This window comes from Lithobates pipiens, unplaced genomic scaffold (assembly GCF_037356315.1).
Source record: "Lithobates pipiens isolate NorthernLeopardFrog02 unplaced genomic scaffold, aLitPip1_a1.2 Scaffold_27, whole genome shotgun sequence".
Classification (NCBI taxonomy): domain Eukaryota; kingdom Metazoa; phylum Chordata; class Amphibia; order Anura; family Ranidae; genus Lithobates; species Lithobates pipiens.
This window is the reverse complement of record NW_027507788.1, coordinates 148,728,241-148,751,267: the sequence shown is the minus strand read 5'-3', so window position 1 is coordinate 148,751,267 and position 23,027 is coordinate 148,728,241. Positions and strand designations below refer to the sequence as shown.

At 46.6% G+C, this 23,027-nt stretch overlaps 1 protein-coding gene across 4 annotated transcripts in view; it reads right to left on the bottom strand.

Annotated features, from left to right (window-relative positions):
- The window catches only part of PRKCZ (protein kinase C zeta), a 614,201-nt gene that overhangs the window by 116,064 nt on the left and 475,110 nt on the right, over window positions 1-23,027 (bottom strand). For all 4 annotated transcript variants that reach the window (XM_077457658.1, XM_077457659.1, XM_077457662.1 and 1 more), the window contains one exon: window positions 1,892-2,027. In XM_077457658.1, coding sequence (XP_077313784.1) covers window positions 1,892-2,027 — 136 coding nt within the window. The remainder of the gene's footprint in view (window positions 1-1,891; window positions 2,028-23,027) is intronic.

Here is a 23,027-nt window from a genome sequence, read left to right as displayed (position 1 = left end):
GCCTGGCCTGGGATGTTTTCCATATCTTCACCTCCTACCAATCCCGTCCCAGGGTAGTTTAACCCATGGCTTTTCCTGATGCCCTTGGCACCTGACAGTCTATTAGTTTGATTTTGCTGTCCTTGTTGAATACCCTTCGGGGAGGTCTGGCCAAGCCCCTGACTCGGATTGTGGGCGTATTTCTCAAGTTTCCCAGCCGCAGCTGCCTGACTTGCGACGGCATGGCGACTCTAGCTCTACACCAAGGCAGGAAAAATAAAGACACTGGCTAATTTGCCTGGTAGGCTGTAATAATCATCAATACTGTAGAGGAAAGCAATTTTTCATCATAGGTTTTTAACTCCTCCAGTACATACGATACAGTTCTTTATATTGTTCTCTTGAATAGAGACTCCAGTTGCCTGGCTGAGAAAAAAAAAAAAAAGGGAAAAGCAAACAAGCAGGTATGTGAGAGGTGCTTTAAAAAGTCTGACGAGCTTTAAACTGCTAGATGGCTTCCGTACAATATTGTGCAGTCCCAGCAACAACCAAACTCTGGGGAGGAACAGCGTCCAAAGAGAGAAATATAGACTTAACAGCAGCAGCTCCGCTCAGAGTTTATACCTCCCAATAGGTTCTTTATAGTGGGTTAACAACTCCTCCAGACAACCATGAAGCAAAAAAAAAAAAAAATTAAAAAAAAACCCTCGGGTCTTCACGTTATTTCTCAAACAGTCCACTTAACTATCTGGGTTGGAGCAGGGGGGAGAGGGAAGAGAAAAAGATCAATGTATAGGGTGGGAGTTATAACAGCTATTCCATGTCCTTCCATAAGTATACAATTTAATTTATCTTGCAATGTTCATTGAAAAATACTGACTCACCACCCTATTATACAGGAAGATTTATACAAGAAGCTTTCCTCTCCTCAGCTGTTTCTCACCCTTCCTTTACGCTCGTCTGCATTTTGTTTGTTGCTCCAGTCCTGTCTCCTCTCCTTCTCCCCTCAGCAGAGAGTGTGCAAAGAGCATGCAGCCACCCTGATCGCTCGGTGTATATTCCCCAGCCTCTCCACTCACAGCTCTCTGATCTTGGGTGCTTCACACGAGGTAGGCAAAAGGGCTGACCCCCCTCTCCGGGTCGCGGGTTCCGCCGCACAACGAAGCGGCCGGCAGAGACAGAAGGGACATCCGTGCGGCTTAGAGTCCGTGCGGCTTAGAGTCCGGGGTTCCGGCTGCCACCCGTCCGTAAGCAGCGGGGGTGGTGGGGGAAGGAAACGCTTAGTACGATCGCATGGGGAGGAGAGCGAGACACCGCTCACTCACACGCACGCAGCCTCCTCCCTCTGCATCCGGTCACGCCCCCCCTAGTCTTTCATATCTGATTTTTCTCATACGAAAATTATTAGTTCCGTTCATGTACGAGAAACATTTTAGAGTTTGTCCCTTTGGAAATTTTTGTTTGCAAAGTGTACATCGGATGTTGAAAGTTGCGTACACATTATACAAAAAGTGATTTGTATAACACTTTAGCTGCCTATATGTTTGGATTCACTAATTGTTCTGATGTTATTTCTCTTAAGGAAACATGCTTTGTGTTTTTTTTTTCCTGTCAAATGCAGACCTAAAAATGTTTATAACTACATTAATAAAGTAAAGATTTGGAGATATTAAAGAACATATGGTCTTGTAAAAACAAAAATTGAAAGTACCACCTTTGTGGGCTGCAAATACTTAAATTCCCTCTACCAAGCACATGAAATATAAATGGAAGAAAACAAACTTGGTTGATATAGGTTACAAAAACAGCTCCTTTTACAGATGCTATAATCCACAAATCCTGGAAAGAACCACAGTGAAAAACCTGGAGATGTTCATAAAGCATGATATAAAGACAAGTCTAGGGCACTTACCTTACACATGCCATAATCTGTCAGTTTGATGTGACCCTCTGCATCGAGCAGAACATTGTCCAACTTCAGGTCCCTGTAGATGATTCCCCGTTCATGCAAGAAATTTAGAGCAATACAGATTTCAGCAGCATAAAACCTAAAGAAACAAAGACAAGCTATGACAAGCAGTTTTTTTTTTTAATAAAAGACACAAGACACTCATTGTACTCAGGAGAGTACAGAATGTGAACACAGAAATGGTGAGGCAAACACAAGGCATCAGTTTTTAGAAAGCAATAACAGCCATACAGATTGGTCAGTAGTTGATGTGTTTGCCAAGCGTTACCAGCTCCTTAAACCCCCTAAGAAATGTGGCTGTAAGTACAAATATGTTCTCTCAGAATTTAGCTGCATCTGGAGGCTTGAACTGGTAGAGATGCCTATAACAGGTACAGTTAAAGTGTACCAAAACCACATGTACAAAAATATAATACAGTGCAGCTTAGCAGTCCTAGATGTAGTGGTTGCACTGGTTTTGTTTTTTCAGACGTTCATCTTTATTATATTCAACTGAAGATGCTGCCAGTAAACACACATCAGAGTTGATTTACTAAAACTGGAGAGTGAAAAATCTGTTTCCAGCTTTTTTTTTTTGTCAAAGCTGTAATTAAAGGAAGATTGGCTACCATGCACAACTGCACCAAATTTTGCACTCTCCAGTTTTAGTAAATCAATCCCATCGTTTGCTAGTGTGACAACATTGTGTATCTATGGAAGAACAACAATATCACCCTATGACAGAACTACAGTACACGTCCCCTTTTTCATAAACTCCTTAATAGCATGGTTTGAGATTGGACTGTAGACTGCACAAGACAGCACTGGATTACTGGCAGGATTGACCAATATCTTTCGCTAATAATAAACAGATATAAAAAATATTACCCAATGTACATTTAACCAACCAAAAGGAAGGGAATAAGAAGTTCATGCTTAGGGTTTACATTAGTTAAAATAGAAGTAAGCACAGTGAAATTTAAGGTGAGGTAGACACAAAAATTGATGTAAAGTTTGGGGATACTAGCTTTTATCAAAATAAGGCTTTTCTTCAGTGTACAAATCAAAACGTAAATTAAAGTCCGATTATCTTCAGCACAAAAAGAATAAGAAAAGAAAGCACCTACAGTCAGGTCTTTATCCCAACGTTTTCAGAGTCCTTTTAGCAATCTTTTTGTAGCCTCCAAGATAGCAAGACAGCAACACAGCTTCTCAGACAGGTGTTACTCCTACTCCTCCTCACCACCACCTCTCTACTACTTCCTGTCTTATGAGCTGTCTTCTTGGAGGCCTTTAACCCCGTGTGCAGAATCCCTGTGGTCAGGGAGGGAGGCTCTTTCCCACCCAAATGTCGCTTCAGAGCCCCCCAAATTTCCGGGTCCCAACTATCTCTTTAAATATAGAGAGGACCGTGAGTCAGTCCTCTCCTAAAGACTATTCCCGGAATTTCTCACCCATTTTTGGATGACCCCCTGAAGCCTACCGGGATTCCCTCAAAGGGACCACAACCCGAATACAGGTGCTACATAGCACCCCGTCCAGGACCCAACCTTGGCGTCCTGTACATATCCCCCCCTCTACCTCAACACGGAGGTGTTGGAGGCACCACTTGATATCATACAATGGACCCAGGAGAGGGCATCAGCGTTCTGATGTTGTCTCCCGGACCTGTGCTCTACCACAAAATTGAACTCCTGGACAGAAAGGAACCACCTTGTTACCCTGGCATTAGTGTGCTTATTTTGCCTCATCCAGGTCAGTGGGGCGTGGTCGGATACCAGGCAAAACCTTCTGCCTAGGAGGAAATACCGCAAAGAGTCCAAAGCCCACTTAATGGCAAGACACTCCCGCTCCACCACCTCATAGATTTTATCCGCTGCCATCAGCTTCCTACTTAGAAAAACTACAGGGTGTTCTTCCCCATTGATCAATTGCGACAGGACTGCTCCTAACCCTTCATTTGAAGCATCTGTCTGTACTACAAAATCCTTAATAAAGTCTGGAGCAATGAGCACCAGATCCTGGCACAATGCTGTCTTAAGCTTCTGAAAAGCTTTTTCGGCATCGTCATTCCACTTTACCATCACCGACATTCTGCCTTTGGTCAGGTCAGTCAATGGTGGCAAAGTTGGGGATAAACCTCCGGTAGTAGCCAACTATGCCCAAAAACGCTCTGACCTGCTTCTTGGTTAGGGGATGGGGCCAGTCCTGTATGGCTTTTACTTTACTAATTTGGGGCTTCACCAGCCCTCTACCCACAATGTACCCTAGGTACTTGGCTTCCTCTACCCCATTGCACATTTTTCTGGATTTATGGTGAATCCTGCTCTTCTCAAGGAGCCTGACTGCCTTGGAAGATGGGACTCCCAATCAGGGCTGAAGGTGACTTCATCAAAATAAACAGAAGCGTACTGATGATGTGGATGCAAAGTTTTGTCCATGGCCCTTTGTAACGTAGCGGGGGGCAGAGTGTAAACCAAATGGCATTCTTTTGTATTGGAAGTGGCCTTCCGGGGTAGAGAAGGCCGTTTTCTCCCTAGCTTTCTTGGTCAGGGGAATCTGCCAGTACCCTTTTGTGAGGTCCAGCGTGGTAATATACCTGGCAGGACCCAACCTCTCAATTAGCTCATCTACCCGTGGCATGGGATAAGCATCAAACTTGGAGATTTCATTAAGTTTTCTAAAGTCATTTCAGAAGCGAAAAGTGCCGTTGGGTTTGGGTACCAACGCGATTGGACTCGACCACTCGCTCTGCGACATCAAGCTCGAGCATTCTTTTGACCTCTTCAGACACTGCCACTCTATGAGCTTCTGGGATAAGGCTTTAACCAAATTTTTACAAATTTTTACATTGGATTCAGTTACGATGTCATGCTTCATGACATTGGTGAGTCCCGGCAACCCTGAAAACATGTCCCTATTTCTTTGAAGGAACTCTTTTGCTTGCTGGGTTTGGGGCCTAGTTGAGGTAGCAGCCACCTGCACCAGGTAGATCCCTGCATGGTTCCCTGACTGTACCGCTACCACCGCGGATACCTGTTCTCTGTCTCTCCAGGGTTTCAACAAATTCACGTGATAGATCGGGTATGGTTTTCTTTTCCCTGGCTGGTGTATTTTGTAGTTTACCTCCCCCACTTTTTCTATTACCTCAAACAGACCTTGCCACTTGGCCAAGAACTTGCTCTCCACTGTGGGTATTAGGACAGCCATCCAGTCTCCTACTTGAAACTGTCTGACTTTCGTAGATCGGTTATACACCCTTCTTTGGGCATCCTGAGCCTTCTGCATGTCACCAACGGCATCACCTTAGCTGCCCTCTCTCGCATTTGAGAGATATGGTCTACCACGGTTTTGTGCGGTGAGGACTCACTTTCCCACGTTTCCTTTACCAGATCAAGCAACCCCCGGGGCCTTCGCCCATACACTAGTTCAAATGGTGAGAAGCTCGTGGACGCTTGTGGAACCTCCCAGATGGCAAACAAGAGGGCAGGGAGTAACATATCAATCCTTCTTGTCTTTCTGGACCACTCTTTTTAGCATGGATGTTAGCAGTTCAAGTAACCTCTCAACTAGGCCATCGGTTTGCGGGTGATAGAGGGACGTCCGCAACTGTTTAATCTGAAACAGTTTGCACAAGTCCGCCATCACCTTTGACATAAAAGGGGTGCCCTGGTCCGTTAGTATCTCTTTGGGAAATACAGTTCGTGAAAACATTTGAAATAATTCCCAGGCAATGGCTTTAGAGGAAGTTTTCCTCAAAGGAACTGCTTCTGGATACCTGGTTGCGTAGTCTAGGATGACTAATATATATTGGTGCCCCCTTGCCGACTTTACCAGGGGTCCCACGAGATCCATAGCGATCCGCTCAAATGGAACCTTATTAATTGGCAAGGGTACCAGAGGGCTTCTATAGTGGGGCACTGGGGCAGTTAACTGGCAAACGGGAAAAGATGCACAATATCTTTTAACCTCAACCTTCACCCCTGGCCAGTAAAACCGGTCGGTTATCCTGGCCTCTGTTTTCTCTGCCCCCAAGTGTACTCCCAGTGCGTCGTTGTGGGCTAGATCAAGTAGCATCCGCCTATACGGTTGGGGAACAAGCAACTGCTCTATAGTTTCCCCACGGCTTTCAGCCACTCAATAAAGCAAGTCCCCCTTCAACGCAAAATGAGGAAACCTCTGATCTGCCCCTGGCATTTGTGAGACCCCATCCACAACAGAAACCTGATCTTGGGCATTGACCAAGGTAGGACCCCGCAACTGGGCGGTGCCAAACGCACCCTTGGGTACATCCAGGTCTGGGTGCACGGGCCTTGAGGATGTTTCCCCTTCACCCTCCTCAACCGGGAACTGCAGCGGGGAGAGCTCCTCGTCATCCTCCCCCAGCATAACCTGTAACGGGAAGACTCCCCCCAGAGGTCAACTTGGTTTTAAAACCTGAAACAGAATCATCCTTTAACATAACATTCTCTGCAATATAATTATCAGTAACCGGTATCTCCGTATCAGTGGGGTGTGCTGTGGGGGTTTCAGGCCCAGGTCCCCTCAGACTCTGTCTCTTCCAGGCCCAGTGCCCCCAGTTCTCCTGGCTGTCCTGGTAGCCCTATCTGTACCTGGCTCCACAGTTCGAAAAATAGTGTACAGTCCCGCCCCACTATAATGTCATGTATTACGCTTCTCACTACACCAACCGCTTGTGTCACTGAGGTATGGCCATAGGACACAGTCACCAAACCAAGGGGTACTCCTTGGTGTCCCCATGGATGCACACTACATGTAGGGTTTTTCTTACAGGGCCAAGTCTCCCAATCACCCTGGCATGTACAAGTGTTACCATGGTCCAGTAGCGCCCTGGCAGGAAGGTGGTTCACCCACACTCGAACCGTCCTGCAAATTGGATCCAGATGAGTGGTGCAGACTCTTTGCACATAGAAGGAGCTTCTCCGACCACTCCTGCAGACCATAGGCTCCTCCTTAAGTGGGCATTGTGTCCGGGTATGTCCCCAGGACCAACATCATCAACACTGTAGGTCTCCCATTCTTGGGACTGGAACCACCCTTCGAGGTTCTGTAGCAGACGATGCAGTTTTGCGGGTCCCAACGTCTGACAGGACTTTTCTCCTAGGTGCTATGGCTGGTCTGGTTGCCCTTGGTGTGGGTTCCCGACGCTTGGCAGGCCCAAGCAGGTCCTCCACCACGGTGTACCTTTCAACCAACTCAACCAGCTGGTCAGCAGTTGTAGGGTCTCCATGGCTTACCCAGTGATGTAGGTCATCTGGCAGGGACCGCAGGTACCAGTCTATCACTATTCGTTCCACCGTCTGTGGGCCTGACAGTTTTTCTTGCTGCAGCCATTTTTTAAACAGCTGTACCAGTTCATGCATTTGGAACCTGGGTGGTCGGTCAGGTTTGTACCTCCAGCGATGCACCCTCTGAGCCCGGATGGCTGTGGTCACTCCTAGGCGGGCCAGGATCTCTGCCTTCAGACACTCAGTCGCTGATATGCTCCGCTGGGAGGTCAAAATAGGCATTTTGCGGGTCACCGTGGGGAAAACTGAGATAATGCCGGCCCATTGGTCATGGGGCCACCCCTCTCTCTCCGCTATCCTCTCAAAGGTGGTGAGAAAGGCCTCTACATCATCACTGGGTGTCAGTTTTTGTAAAAAAATGGCTGGCCCTCACAGACACCTGGTTGCCAGCGGTGACAGCTGCTTGTTCTTGCCCCTGAGCCAGCTGCTGTACTGCCTTCTGCAAGGCAGCCACCTGTGCTTGAGTGGACTCCTGCTGAGCTGTAAACTGGGCGGCTAGCAGCCGTGTGCTTTCCTGCTGTGCAGCTATGGCCTATGCCAGGGCCTGCTGCTGCTGAGCCATCGCTTCCTCATGGCGACGGTTTGCTTCTGGGTCACGGTGGCTTGTGCCAAAGCCCTGATGACCTCCTCCATGTCTTTACCTGCTGCTTGCAGCATCTGAGCTGACTTTACCCAAGACATGCCATTTGTACACAGATTCTTTTAAATGTCAGCTTTTGTTTTTTTAAACAGCTTTTGAGGCTGCAAATGCACTTTTGCCAGCATCCAAGACACCAGTTGTAAAGTTTGGGGATACTAGCTCCACAGGACCAAATGAATAAACCGGTCAAAGGTGAAACCAAAAATACTTTTATTTATGATTAAATCAAAATAAGGCTCATCTTCAGCATACAAATCAAGTCCGCTTATCTTCAGCACAAAAAGAACAACAAAAGAAAGCACCTACAGTTCTGTAGTCGGGTCTTCGCCCCAAAGTTTTCAAAGTCCTTTTAGCAATCTTTTTGTAGCCTCCAACATAGCAAGACAGCAACACAGCTTCTCAGACAGGTGTTACTCCTACTCCTCCTCACCACCACCTCTCTACTACTTCCTGTCTTATGAGCGGTCTTCTTGGAGGCCTTTAACCCTGTGTGCAGAATCCCTGTGGTCAGAGAGGGAGGCTCTTTCCCACCCAAATCTCACTTCAGAGCCCCCCAAATTCTGGGCCCCAACTATGTCTCTTTAAATATAGAGAGGACCGTGAGTCAGTCCTCTCCTAAAGACTATCCCCGGAATTTCTCACCCATTTTTGGGTGACCCCCTGAGGCCTACCGGGATTCCCTTAAAGGGACCACAACCCGAATACAGGTGCTACATAGCACCAATCCAGGACCCAACCTTGGTGTCCTGTACATGGAATCTGCGCTTTTTCGGAACCCCCCCCCCCCCCCCCGATGTCACGGGAACTAGTTAGGACACTCGCACATGCGCAGTAGGGAACTGGGAAGTGAAGCCGCAACGCTTCACTTCCTGATTCCCTCACCAAAGATGGTGGCGGCAGCTGCCGACATCGATGGACCTGTTGCTGACCAGCCGCCGCAGAATGGTACAGGCAGGCAAAGCGCCATTATGCTACGTTGAGTGCGTGGCCAGAGGAGGGGTGCAATGGGCCAAAGCCACCCCCCCCCTCCGCTGGCTGCGACGATCGGATTCTATCAGGAACCGATAAATCACCAGACCAATGATTTATGGCTTGGACCGGGTGATCGCTCCTGACGAATGATATCCTTCCCCTGTCCGTGAAAGTGTACACACAGACAGGGGAAGTGATGTCATCTCCCTCGTGGCGGTCTTTTCCATTCCAGACGGAGAGGAGAGAGCATCACAAGTGAGTTGCACCAACAGTACACTGACACCAGGTCACATAGGCACACAATTCACCCCTGATCACCCCGTCACTGTCACCCAGTACAACAATCAGATTTTTTTTTTTTGATCGCTGTACTAGTGTCATTAGTGACACTAATAAGTGTTAGGGTAACTAGTATTAGGCTCAGATAGGACTAGGGACCCCCCCAACCCCCCCAAATAAAGGTGTAACTCCTTGATTATGCAGTGTCACCTGCGATTACAGTATAAAAGTGTCACGGGTGACGCAGTTTAGATTTAGTTATTTTTTTATTGCATCAGGGCACCCACCGTATTTTACCTAATAAAGGTTTAACCCCCTGATCACCCGGCGGGTGATCAAAGTTAGGTTTTAGGGTCAGATAGGGTCTGCGTCGCCCCAGGCAGCGCGAGGTTAGTGCCAGTTCCGCTAACACCGACGCATGCAGCATACGCCTCCCTTAGTAGTATAGTGTCTGAACAGATCAGTATCTGATCAGAACTATACTAGCGTCCCCAGCAGTTTAGGGTTCCCAAAAATGCAGCGTTAGTGGGATCAGTCCAGATACCTGCTAGAACCTGCATTTTGCCCCTCTGCCCAGCCCACCCAAGTGCAGTATTGATTGATCACTGTCACTTACTAAACACATAACTGCAGCGTTCGCAGAGTCAGGCCTGATCCCTGAGATCGCTAACAGTTTTTTTGGTAGCATTTTGAATCGGTCACTGACAGCCTAGGAGCTTTTTTACCTCAAGTCTCACTAGTGTACCAATAAATTTAGAGCCCAAAATGGCAAATCAAAGGTACACTAGTAAAGAGGCCTACATGTTTCTGAGCGTGACAGATAGTGAAGAGGAAGGTCACTCATCTGTCAGATTCAGGCTCCGAATAAGAACCAGTAGACAGCAGCGGCACCCTGACAGATGGCTCTGACAATGGAGTTGTGGTCCCTGCCAAGGTCAAGCGTACCAGACCCCGATCTTCTGCTGTCGCTGAGGTGCAATAATCGCAGGTCTCTCATATGGAGCAGAGCAGTACTAGCGCCGCTATTCCTTCTGGTGAACTGACAAGCACCAACTGCCTAGTACATCCTAGTTGTAGTCAAACCAGCACTGCAGTAACACTTAGTGATGTGGCGAGTCCCATAAGTGCAGTTCAAGCTGGTGAGGTAGCAAGCACAAGTAGTGTCCTGCTGCCACAAAGAAGACAAACACAGGCCCGTTGAGCCCAGAGTGCCCTTCCTGCTGCATTCGCCAATCCTAATTGGGAACCCACCACTTCTGCAGCACACGTCCTTCCCCCATTCACTGGCCAACCTGACATTCAGGTGGAAACAGTTGATTTTACCTCACTTGATTTTTATTTGCTGTTTTTAACCCCTTCCCGCCGAGCGTACGCAGATGTGCGTACTCGGCTTCCGGGGGGTATACCGGGATGATGCCCGCACATGCAGGCACCGTTTTTTTCAGCAGGCGATTGGCTTTCCAGCCATCACAACTGATGCGGCTAAAAGCCGCTCGGCTGTTATGCCGGAGGTGCGGGAGGGGACGTCCCGCCTCTGTTACCGGTGCTCCCGATCGAGCGGTTCCGCGGATCGAGCGGAACGATTCACGTTCCGCTTCCTCCGGCTGCTGGGGAGGAACTGGAACGAAGCCGTAATCGGCTTTGTTACAGTCTCCTCATAGTAAACACGGAAGCGACGTCGTGACGTCACTTCCCGTTTACTCGGTAACCGTTTTCGGCGATCTGAATACATTGAAGTGTGAAGGAGGGATGGGGGGTCTTTTAGACCCCAGATCCCTCCATAAAGAGTCCCTGTCACCGCCTATTACTGTCACAAGGGATGTTTACATTCCTTGTGACAGCAATAAAAGTGATCAAATTTATTTATTTTTTTAAAAAACAATTTAGTCATTTTAAAATAAATAGAATTTTTTTTTTTAAAGCGCCCACCGTCCCCGCGAGCTCGCGAAGCAAAGAAAACGCATACGGAAGTCGCGTCCGCGTATGTAAACGGTGTTCAAATCACACATGTGAGGTATCGCCGTGATCGTCAGAGCGAGAGCAATAATTCTAGCACTAGACCTCCTCTGTAACGCTAACCTGGTAACCGTAAAACATTTTTGAAGTGTCGCCTATTGAGATTTTTAGGTACCGTACTTTGTCGTCAATCCACAAGTGCGTGCAATTATAAAGTGTGACATGTTTGGTATCTATTTACTCGGCGTAACATTATCTTTCACATTATGCAAAAAAAATTGGATAATTTTACTGTTTTTTTTTTTTTTTTTTATTCATGAAAGTGTCCCTTTTCCCAAAAAGTTGCATTTAAAACACCGCTGCGCAAATACCGTGTGACATAAAATATTGCAACAATTGCCGTTTTATTCTCTAGACTCTGCTAAAAATATATATATATAATGTTTGGGGGTTCCAAGTAATTTTCTAGCAAAAAATATGGATTTTAACTTGTAAACACCAAATGCCAAAAATAGGCTTAGTCATGAAAGGGTTAACGAAGAGCTCTATAGATTTATTGTGGACCAAAGCGATTTGTACACTGGTCAACACATCGCCACTATTCCCCAGTCCTCCCTTTCCAGAGTTTGGATATCAATTACGATCTCCAAATTTAAGATCTTTCTGGGCTTTTCCCTCAACATGGCCATAACCAAAAAGAGTGAGTTGCGGTCATATTGGTCCACAGACCCAATTCACCATATGCCTGTTTTCTCTGTCTCCATGACCACAACATGATACGAGCAGATCTTGTGGTTCATGCACTTCAGTGACAATGAACTCTGTCATCCTCTGGGTGACCCTGAATTTGATCAGCTCTACAAAATTCGGCTCCTCGTAAACCACTTCAACCAACATTTTGCAGACTTCTTTACTCCCCATCAAGTTGTCTGCGTTGATGAGTCCCTGGTTAAGGTTTCTGGCCGCTTGTCATTCAAACAGTACCTTCCCAGCAAGCCTGCCAGATACGGGGTAAAAATGCATAAGCTCTGTGACTGGGCCACAGGCTATACATGTAGTTTTATGGTTTATGAGGGAAGAGATGGTCATGTAGAGCCGCCGCACTGCCCTGACTACATAGGAAGCGCTGGCAAGATTGTGTGGGACTTGATGTCACCCTTATTCTGAAAGGGGTACCACTTGTATGTGGACAATTATTACACAGGTGTGCCACTTTTTAGTTACTTGTTTGATCAAATTGGTGCATGTGGCACCGTGCGGGAGAGAGCCTGCTTGAGATGTAATAATTTGCTCGCTATGAAGTGTAGGGATAATAAGAATGTTTTTGTTCTCCCCTCCCTTCATGCAGACACGAATGTCCAAATTACTATGGCGGCTGGTGATGTGGAGAAACCCCTCTGTGTCCACAAATATAACCAAAATATGGGAGGGGTGGACCTCAACGACCAGTTGTTGGCACTGTACCTAACTGCCCGTAAGGCCAGACGCTGGTATAAAAAAGTGTCTGTATACTTATTTCAATTGGTTTTGCTGAATGCTCATGTGGTATACAGAGCTTCAGGACGAACTGGACCCTTCCTTAAATTCCAGGATGAGATCATCAGAGCCCTTCTGTTTTCAGACGGTGCTCTGGCACAACTTCCCAGTGCAAATGCAGTAAGCCGGCTGCATGAGAGGCATTTTCTGCATGTCCTCTCTGGTACCCCTATCCAAAGAAACCCCCAAAGAAGATGACGTGCCTGTAGAAAGCGTGGATTTAGGCATAACACTTGCTTTTATTGACCCTCCTGTCCTGACCAACCTGGTCTTTGCATTGGTGACTGTTTTGAACGCTACCACGCGCTAGTTGAGCATTAGCGCCACATAGTCATAGGCACACGTACACAGGGTCTTGGGGTCTCGAAAGATGTGATGGCCATGACCCTAATCTGCAACATTTAGTTTATAGTTTTTTTTACAGTTTTTATAAAAGTAAAGAAAAAAAAACACACAAAAACACAAAAAAAAGTAAAAATTAAAAAGCCAAAAATAGTTGTGGTAGTATTTTTCTTCTCTCTCTCATGTTCGCTCTCTACTTTCCACTCTACGATTCACTCACTATTGTTCTATATCTATCGTTCTCTCTGGGTTTTATTTTTACTATGTTTTATTGTATTTGCTTTACAGGCATGGTATGTTATACTGTAATGTTTGTTTTATTGTTAACACTCATTTGCTTAGCAGGTACACCATTCAGCTGCAGCACGGATTTATTTATCTTGACAGCAACATCGTTTGCGCCCACGATAGATAAAGCCATGACGCTGTAGGAGGTGACTTCACCACCACAGTTTAAAAAAATTAAAATAAATAAAAAAGAAGAGCATACAGCACCTGGCCGCGAGAATGTGTTTCCAGCGCGATCCCATCGTGCTGGTTCTCGGTGACAGGGCACTGTACATCTCGCGCTGGCTGCAATAGGAAAATGCCACATTTTCCTATTGCAGCGAGTGCGAGAAAGAAGCGACAATGTCGCCTCTCTAATAAAACTGGCATGGGTTCCCCTCCAGGGGCATACCAGGCCCTTAGGTCTGGTATGGATTTTAAGGGGAACCCATATGTCGAAAAAACGGCATGGGGGGGTCCCCCCAAAATCCATAACAGACCCTTATCTGAGCACGCAGCCCGGCTGGTCAGGAGAGGGGGTGGGGGCGAGCGAGCGCCCCCCCCCCCCAAACCGTACCAGGCCCTGTGGCCCCCAAAGCACCTTGTCCCCATGTTGATGAGGATAAGGGCCTCTTCCTGACAACCCTTGTCGTTGGTTGTCGGGGTCTGCGCGCAGGGAACTTATCGAATCCAGGGGCCCCCTTTAATAAGGAGTCCCCCAGATCCTGGCCCCCCACCCTATGTGAATGAGTATGGCGTACCCCTACCCATTCACCGTAATTTATTAGGCATCTCCGGGGGTCTTCTTTCCGACTCCTGCTCGCTCTCCGGCCTCTTCTCCTGCTCTCCGGTTCTTCTCCGCTCTCTCCGGCCTCTTCTGGGCTCCTCCGTTATCTTCCAGCTTTTACTAGCTGTGGCCCGGTCTTCTACGTTCTTCTTCCCTCTTCTCATCTTCCGATGTTGAAACAACGCGCTCTCCCACTGTAATACTGTGTGCAAGGTGTGCGACGAGTTATATAGGCATGGGGCTGGGTCATTGGGTGATGTCACACGGTGACCCCGCCCCTTATGGACATTTTTCCTTTCCCGGTGCGAGCCAGCTCCGCGATGGCTCCCGCTACGGGGCTCACAGGGTGTAGATCTCGCCGATAAAAGCGGTGAGATTGACACAATATCGCGGTCACCTACTGTATATGCCTTAGCAATGGGGCAGCAGGGGGGGAGGAGCGATTTGCTCCTACCTTTTGGGGCAGATGCCCCCATGCTTTGTACAGTAATGTTACTTTGTTTTATTGTTAACCATCATTTGCTTAGCAGGTACGCCATTCAGTTGCAGCGCAGATTCATCTTGACAGCAACAGCGTTTATGCCGAAGGATGGGGGCAACAGGGGTGGAGGAGCGATTTGCTCCTACCTTTTGGGGCGGATGCCCCCATGCTTCTGCATATATAAATGGTGCATGTATGCCCATCATTAGAAGTAGTCGGATGAAGGGAGGTATTCTAATGGTGGGCATATCCACCGAACAATCTCTTTTTTTCATTCAGCTCACAGGCTTTATATATATATATATATATATATATATATATATATATATATATATATATATATATATATATATATATATATATATATACACACATACACACACACACACACACACACACACACACACACAATATATGCCCAACAAGGACCAGCAACGTACTGGTATGTTGCTGGGCTTTGAGTGGTTATACCAGAATTATGTCTGTGGGTTTAGGTATCATTCTTTTCAGTCAGCTTTCATGTAAAAGCAATCCTAGCAGCTAATTAGCCTCTAGACTGCTTTTACAACCTCCCACTGTCTTCCTAGGTTTTCTCTGGCTCTCCTGTCCCAACAGGGAACCTGAGAATGCAGCCGGTGGTTCCACCAGCTGATCATAGAGCTGATCAGAGACCAGAACAGCTCCAATCATCTCTATGGCCTAAGAAAGCGGAAGCTACAAGCATATCATGACTTGGGTTTTGCTGGATGTAAACAGCACCATTGGGGAAGCATTTTATCACACCAATCTTGGTGTAGTCAGATGCTTTGAGGGCAGAGGAGAGATCTAGGGTCTAATAGACCCCAATTTTTTCAAAAGAGAGTACCTGTCACTACCTATTGCTATCATAGGGGATATTTACATTCCCTGAGATAACAATAAAAACAAAAAAAAAAGTTTAAAAATAAGATAAACAAGCAAAAACCCATGTCCCCCCCCCCCCCCCCGCTTTTGCGCAAAGGCGAACTCAAGCGTCTGTCTGGCGTCATATGTAAACAACAATTGCACCAGGCATGTGAGGTATCACCAAGAAAGGTCAGATCGAGGGCAGTAATTTTAGCAGTAGACCACCTCTGTAAATCTAAAGTGGTAACCTGTGAAGGCTTTTAAAAAGGTATGTAGTTTGTCACCAATGCGCATTTGTGCACAATTTTAAAGCATGTCATGTTTGGTATCCATGTACTCAGCCTAAGATCATCTTTTTTTATTACATCAAACATTTGGGAAATATAGTGCGTTTTAGTGCATTAAAATTAAAGTGTGTTTTTTCCAAAAGAAATGTGTTTGAAAAATCGCTGCACAAATACTGTGTGGGGGGAAAAATGAAACACCTATCATTTTAATATGTAGTGCCTTTGCTTTAAAAAAAAATATATGTTTGGGGGTTCAAAGTAATTTTCTTGCAAAAAAAACAAAAAAAAAAAAAAAAATTATATATATATATATATATATATATATATATATATATATATATATATATATATATTTCCATGTAAACAAAAAGTGTTAGAAAGGGCTTTGTCTTCAAGTGGTTAGAAGAGTGAATGATGTGTGACATAAGATCTAAATGTTGTGCATAAGGACCACTAACAGAGAAAGCCCATTTTATGAATATACTCATCAGAACGATGGATCCACCTTTTTTTTTTTCTTTAACGTAAATTGTATTTATTTTGTACATGACATGTTAGAACAGTGGTACAATCTCAACAGTGGTTAGAAATAGCAAATCAAATAATGAAATACAACGTTAGCCATCAGCTGCGTGTACAAATCAGATCAGTCGGTGACATATATAATCATCTAGACCAGGGGTCTCAAACTAGGGGCCCTCCAGCTGTTGCGAAACTACAAGCCCCATCATGCCTCTGCCTGTGGGAGCCATAGTTGTAACTGTCAGCCTTGCAATGCCTTATGGGACTTGTAGTTTCACAACACCTGGAGGGCCACCAGTTTGAGACCCCTGATCTAGACAGTCAGTGGTATACACAGTACATAGTTATTAATGAGCATATTGCTATCCATCCTGAGTGGTCTTACAGGTCGCCCGGCCCCTCCTGTGTCCAGGTCTCCCAGATCTTTTCAAATTACTTGGGGCAATTTTGCCCCATGAACGTCAACTTATAAAGTGGTAAAGCTGCATCAACAAGAGCCCTCCACTGGAGGACCGTTGGGGGGGCTAGGATCCTTCCACTTAAGAAGAACCGCTTTCCTGGCATAGAAAGACGTATAGAATATAAAGTGCTTTTTGGCTTGCGATGTCGGAATTGTATCAACAATGCCCAGTATCATAGGCCTCAGGTCGCAGGGAACGTGGAGGTTACCTTTAGCGTTAATTTCCGAGACCACCTCCCTCCAGAAGGCCTGGAGACATTCACAAGACCATATGACATGGAAGAAAGACCCCAGGGCTGAGGTGCATTTGGGGCATAAAGCATTCCTGTCAGGATATATTTTTGCTAGGCGTTCTGGCGAGTAGTAAGCTCTGTGAAGGAAGCGAAGCTGGGTGAATCTATCCCGGGAGGAGATCATGAGGGAGAGGTACTGCTGTACACCCTACCCCCAGTCATCCTCCTCTAATGCTTGTACAGTGGTGTGAAAAAGTGTTTGCCCCCTTCCTCATTTCCTGTTCCTTTGCATGTTTATCTCACTTAAGTGTTTCGGAACATCAAACCAATTTAAACAATAGTCAAGGACAACACAAGTAAACACAAAATGCAATTTGTAAATGAAGGTGTTTATTATTAAAGGTGAAAAAAAATCCAAACCATCATGGCCCTGTGTGAAAAAGTGATTGCCCCCTAAACCTAATAACTGGTTGGGCCACCCTTAGCAGCAACAACTGCAACCAAGCGTTTGCGATAACGTGCAATGAGGCTTTTACAGCGTCCTGGAGGAATTTTGGCCCACTCATCTTTGCAGAATTGTCCTAATTCAGTTACATTAGAGGGTTTTCGAGCATGAACGGCCTTTTTAAGGTCATACCACAACATCTCAATAGGATTCAGGTCAGGACTTTGGCTAGGCCACTCCAAAGTCTTCATTTTGTTTTTCTTCAGCCATTCGGTGGTGGACTTGCTGGTGTGTTTAGGATCATTGTCCTGCTGCAGAACCCAAGTTCGTTTCAGCTTGAGTACACAAACAGATGGTTGGACATTCTCCTTCAGGATCTCTTGGTAGACAGCAGAATTCATAGTTCCTTTTATCACGACAAGTCTTCCAGGTCCTGAAGCAGCAAAACAGCCCCAGACCATCACACTACCACCACCATATTTTACTGTTGGTATAATGTTCTTTTTATGAAATGCAGTGTACCTTCTACGCCAGCTATACTTGGACACACACCTTCCAAAGAGTTCCACTTTTGTCTCATCGGTCCACAGAATGTTGTCCCAAAAGTCTTGGGGATCATCAAGATGTGTTGTGGAGAAATTGAGACTAGCTTTGATGTTCTTTTTGCTCAGCAGTGATTTTCTCCTTGGAACTCTGCCATGCAGGCCATTTTTGCCCAGTCTTTTCCTGATGGTGGAGGCATGAACGCTGACCTTAACTGAGGCAAGTGAGGCCTGCAGTTCCTTGGACGTTGTTGTGGGGTCTTTTGTGACCTCTTGGATGAGTCGTCGCTGCGCTCTTGGGGTAATTTTGGGCGGCCGGCCACTCCTGGGAAGGTTCACCACTGTTCCATGTCTTCGCCATTTGTGGATAATGGCTCTCACTGTGGTTCGCTGGATTCCCAAAGCTTTGGAAATGGCTTTATAACCCTTTCCAGACTGATAGATCTCAATTACTTTTTTTCTCAATTGTTCCTGAATTTCTTTGGGTCTCGGCATGATGTGTAGCTTTTAAGGATCTTCTGGTGGACCTTACTGTGTCAAGCAGCTCCTATTTAAGTGATGCCTTGATTGTGAACAGGTGTGGCAATAATCAGGCCTGGGTGTGGCTAGAGAAATTGAACTCAGGTGTGGACAACCACAGTTATAGTATGTTTTAACAAGGGGGGCAATCACTTTTTCACACAGGGCCATGATGGTTTGGATTTTTTTTCACCTTTAATAATAAACACCTTCATTTACAAATTGCATTTTGTGTTTACTTGTGTTGTCCTTGACTATTGTTTAAATTGGTTTGATGTTCCGAAACACTTAAGTGTGACAAACATGCAAAGGAACAGGAAATGAGGAAGGGGGCAAACACTTTTTCACACCACTGTATGTCCCTTTTCCATCTTGAGAATACCCCAGAAATGGACGAGGTGTCTAAGCCAATAAATTCAGCGTACAAGGCCGTCAGCGGCCTTATATCCCCACCCGGGGACAGCATGCTTTCTACTGAGTTAGGCTCAAGGGTAATGGGTTGGGGGAACTGTGCCCGGTATGCGTGCCGAAGCTGGATGTACCTGAAAAACATATGGTTGGGTAGTTCTAGCCTACTTTTTAGTTCATCGAACGTATACAGTCTACCCGAGGAGACAATATCCGCCAGAGTTGTGACACCTCTTCGGGCCCACACCGCCGGATCTGGAATGGAACGAAAGTGTGGCAACCTCGGGTTTCCCCACAGTGGGGTACCCGGGGACCAGCTATTGGGCTTTTCCATCTTGATCCTAATTGTGTCCCAGACTCGCAGCGTGACTCGCATTGACGGGGTAACATTGGGGTTAGAGGAAAAATAAACTGCGCTTGAGTGAAACAAAACAAACAAAAAATTTATAATGATCTATAAAGAAGGCAGCAGCAATAAGTGAGATACACACACCTAACAGCAATAAGGAAATACAAAAAGCTGCGCCAACAAGGAAATAATCTATACGTTAACTACCCAAAATAAATAAAAAAAAAAAAATTGTAAAGGTTATAAATAATTAATATATTCAAAACTTAAAAATAAAAAATGACAATTAATATGATTTCTTAATCAAAGAGTTCATAAAAAAGTCCATAAATAATCCACAATTGCGATCCTATATAAAAACACCACGGTGGTTACACACACTCAAAAAGCGCACAAGTGCCCGTCACCTTATAGTGAGTGCGCTTACCAGAAGGAAGCTTAATTAGAGGGTTGTAAATATATCCTCAGTCTCCTCAGAATACTCCTCCTTTTAATGGATCAGCTGACCGTAATGAAAAGCAGTGTTCACATATACACATCTTATTCCACGATCCCAAAAATTACAGCTGCCTGTCAAGAGGGTTAGAAGTCAGCTTTCCTAGGCTCCTTATCAATTCCAAAGGATTTAGCCATTTAATCCTGGAGGTTATCCCTTTAAATGAGAACGAGGCCTTGTATAGCGTCGCTGGTTACCACAGAAACGAGATGGACTCTACCAAAGGTTTACGTTGCGCTGTTACGGGAACGACAACTTTCCTTGTGAATGCTTCATTAGAACATTGCGGTTAAAAAAAAAAATGCAAATAACACAATAAAAACTTTGGGGTTAGACCTGGGACCTCTGTGTATTAAATTCCGTAGTTCGGAGTAGGAGCCCAATAAGGCTGCCTCTACGGTGGCCGCAGGGTTCGCTGGTTCCTTAGACAGCCACCATTTAATTGTCACCAAGACCGCCGCCCAGTAGTATTTAACGAAGCAGGGCATGGCCAGACCCCTCAGGGAGATTGGAAGCTGTATTGTACTCAGTGCTATCCTAGGGGTACCTCCATTCCAGATAAAGGAAGTCAGCAGACTATTTAATTTCCGAAAGAAAACCTGCGGGATGTGCACTGGAGTTTGTCTAAATAGATAAGTGAATTTGAGGAGTACCACCATCTTTATCAGGTTAACCCTGCCAACAGATGTGAGGGGCAGGGCCCTCCAGGCTGAGCATCTCCGTATCAAATAGGACATGACTGGATCAAGATTGAGGGGAATAAATTGACTGAGATTCTTATGAATAACAATCCCTAAGTATTTAAACTGGGAGACAGTCTGCAGTGGGGCATCTGTTGGCAACCCGTTGTCCAAGGGATGGAGAGCAAATAGAACGGACTTCCCCCAATTTACCCAAATTCCCGAGTATCTACCAAAGCCATTTATAAGGCAGAGGGCCTCTTTCAGGGAGGTGGACGTGTCTCTAAGGTATAGGAGGGTATCGTCGGCGTATAGAGAGATTTTTTCCTCCACAGGGCCCCAGAGAGATGCCGCGGGTTGTCGTCGTATTACGTATCAGGATCGCCATAGGTTCTATGGCCAGCGCGAAGAGTGCCGGGGAGAGCGGGCATCCTTGTCTTGTCCCCCTGTAGAGGGAAAAAGGGGGGGAGATAACCGACCTGGTGCGAACCCTCGTCTTCGGGGAGTCATATTGTCCTAACCCAGGCTATAAACCGGGGGCCGAAGCCAAAACGGAGCAGGATCTCCCATAGATAGTCCAATTCAACGGAGTCGAATGCTTTTTCAGCATCCAGGGAGGCCACTGCATCCGAAGGGGCTAGGTGGCCGTCGGACCCCAGGACCGTATACAACCTTCGTAGGTTTATGTCCGTGCCTTTGCCTGGCATAAAGCCGGTCTGATCCTCATGAACCAGTGCAAGGATCACCTCGTTCAAGCTCCGGGCCAAGACCTTAGTGAGGATCTTGGCGTCAGCATTGAGCAATGGGTCGATAGGAGGAACATAGCTTCGGGTCCTTGCCCGGTTTAGGTATCACCACTATGATCGCCTCCGCCATGGACGCCGGCAGAGACCCCTGCCCCAGAGCTTCAACCATCACATGGTGGAGTTTGGGTACCAGTTGTTCCCCATATTGTTGGTAGAACTTCGGGGGAATCCCATCAACGCCTGGGGTCTTCCCCGCCCGGAGTTCGCCCAGCACCTGCTGGACCTCTTCCACAGTTATGAAGCTATCCAAGCGCTCGCGGGCCGTAACAGACAAAGTGGGGAACTGTTCCTGGTCTAAAAATGAGTGCAGTTCCTCGGTGATGTAGTCCACCCTGGAAGCATAGAGACTGCTGTAGTAGGCAGCAAAGCGGGCATTTATGCTCAGAGGGTCCATCAGTATCGCCCCATCCGAATCTTGGATATGGGCAATAGATGAAGTGGGCTGTTGTTCTTTGGCCAACCAGGCCAGAAGTTGTCCTGTTTTGCCCCCCTGCTCAAAAATACGTTGAGTCTGGCCAAATGCTGCTTATTGGCTTTGGAGACCCTAAGGAGCATTACTTCCCTATATGCTGCCTGCATATCAAGATAGGTAATGGGATTCTGGGTAGAAATGTAACTGGCTTCTAAGTCTTGTGCAGTGTTCTCTGCCTCCGCAAGGGTAATTGCCGAGTCATATCTGGCCCTAGATATAGCAGATTGGTAGGAGCCCCTAACATAGGCCTTAAAGGCATCCCATACGGTGTACACTGCAGCAGACCCCATGTTCGTTAGCCAGAAGGTCTGCATCTGCGTAGAGGCTGTAGCTTCCACCAAGGGATCTGAGATCCAGTAGCGAGACAGTCGCCACAGCCTCTCTGAGGGGGGAGCCAGAGTCTGAAAAGTGCACACCACAGGGGCGTGATCCGATATCCCCCGTGGCAACACGTCCACCACCCTCACTCGGGAGAGCATTCCCCCACTTACTAAAATGAGGTCAATCCTTGACATAGTTCTATGTGTAGCGGAATGGCATGTGTACCCCCGATCTCTTGGATGTCTCCACCGCCAAACGTCCGTCAGACCATAGAGAGAGGCCCACTTTGACAGGGGAGAGTCCTCACCCACCCCATGCGACAACCTGTCTAATGCCGGGTTCGGAGCCATGTTAAAAGCACTCGCAATAATTATGTTGTCAGTGGGATAGCCAGACAGGAGGGGGGTCAAGTATGTTAGGAGGGCCATAGTGGCCGGTGGCGGGATATAGATGCCCAAAATCACCATTTCAATAGTGTCTATAACCACATGCAGCAACACATATGGTCCCCCCGGGTCCACCTTAACATCCAATAGCTCATATGCCAGGGACTTGTGGATCAGCACACTGACAACACGCGCAAAGTTAGAGTACGTGGCATGGTAACAGCGGCCGACCCAGGGTCTCTTAAGGCCCAGCACTTTACTACCCATCAGGTGCGTCTCCTGGAGGATACACACGTGAGGGTGATGTTTTTTAAGGTACGTTAAAACCAAGGAACGTTTCAGTTTATCATTCAATCCCCTGACGTTCCAGGACAGCAGTTTCATCTGTGCCATCGGGGTATCTGCAGCTCGGGAACGCCAAGGGAGCACATCATATCCTGACCCGGGGAGAGGCAGGCAATATTCCTCACACAACTAGTTACAAGTATATTTTCAAAAATCTGCGACACTAGCTTAGGCTGTCTATGGGCCACCCGCCAGAGAAAAGTACCACCGTAGAAACGTTCCAACATATACATAACATTATAAAATAACATCCCAACGAACCCCCACCCCGCACAGCCGTTGGGGAACTCAGAGTGCCCATTCCCTAAACCAGAACTCAGCTCAACTGAAGCAAATCAGGTATATCTCCTGCGGGGGCGCAGAGAGAAGCAGAGA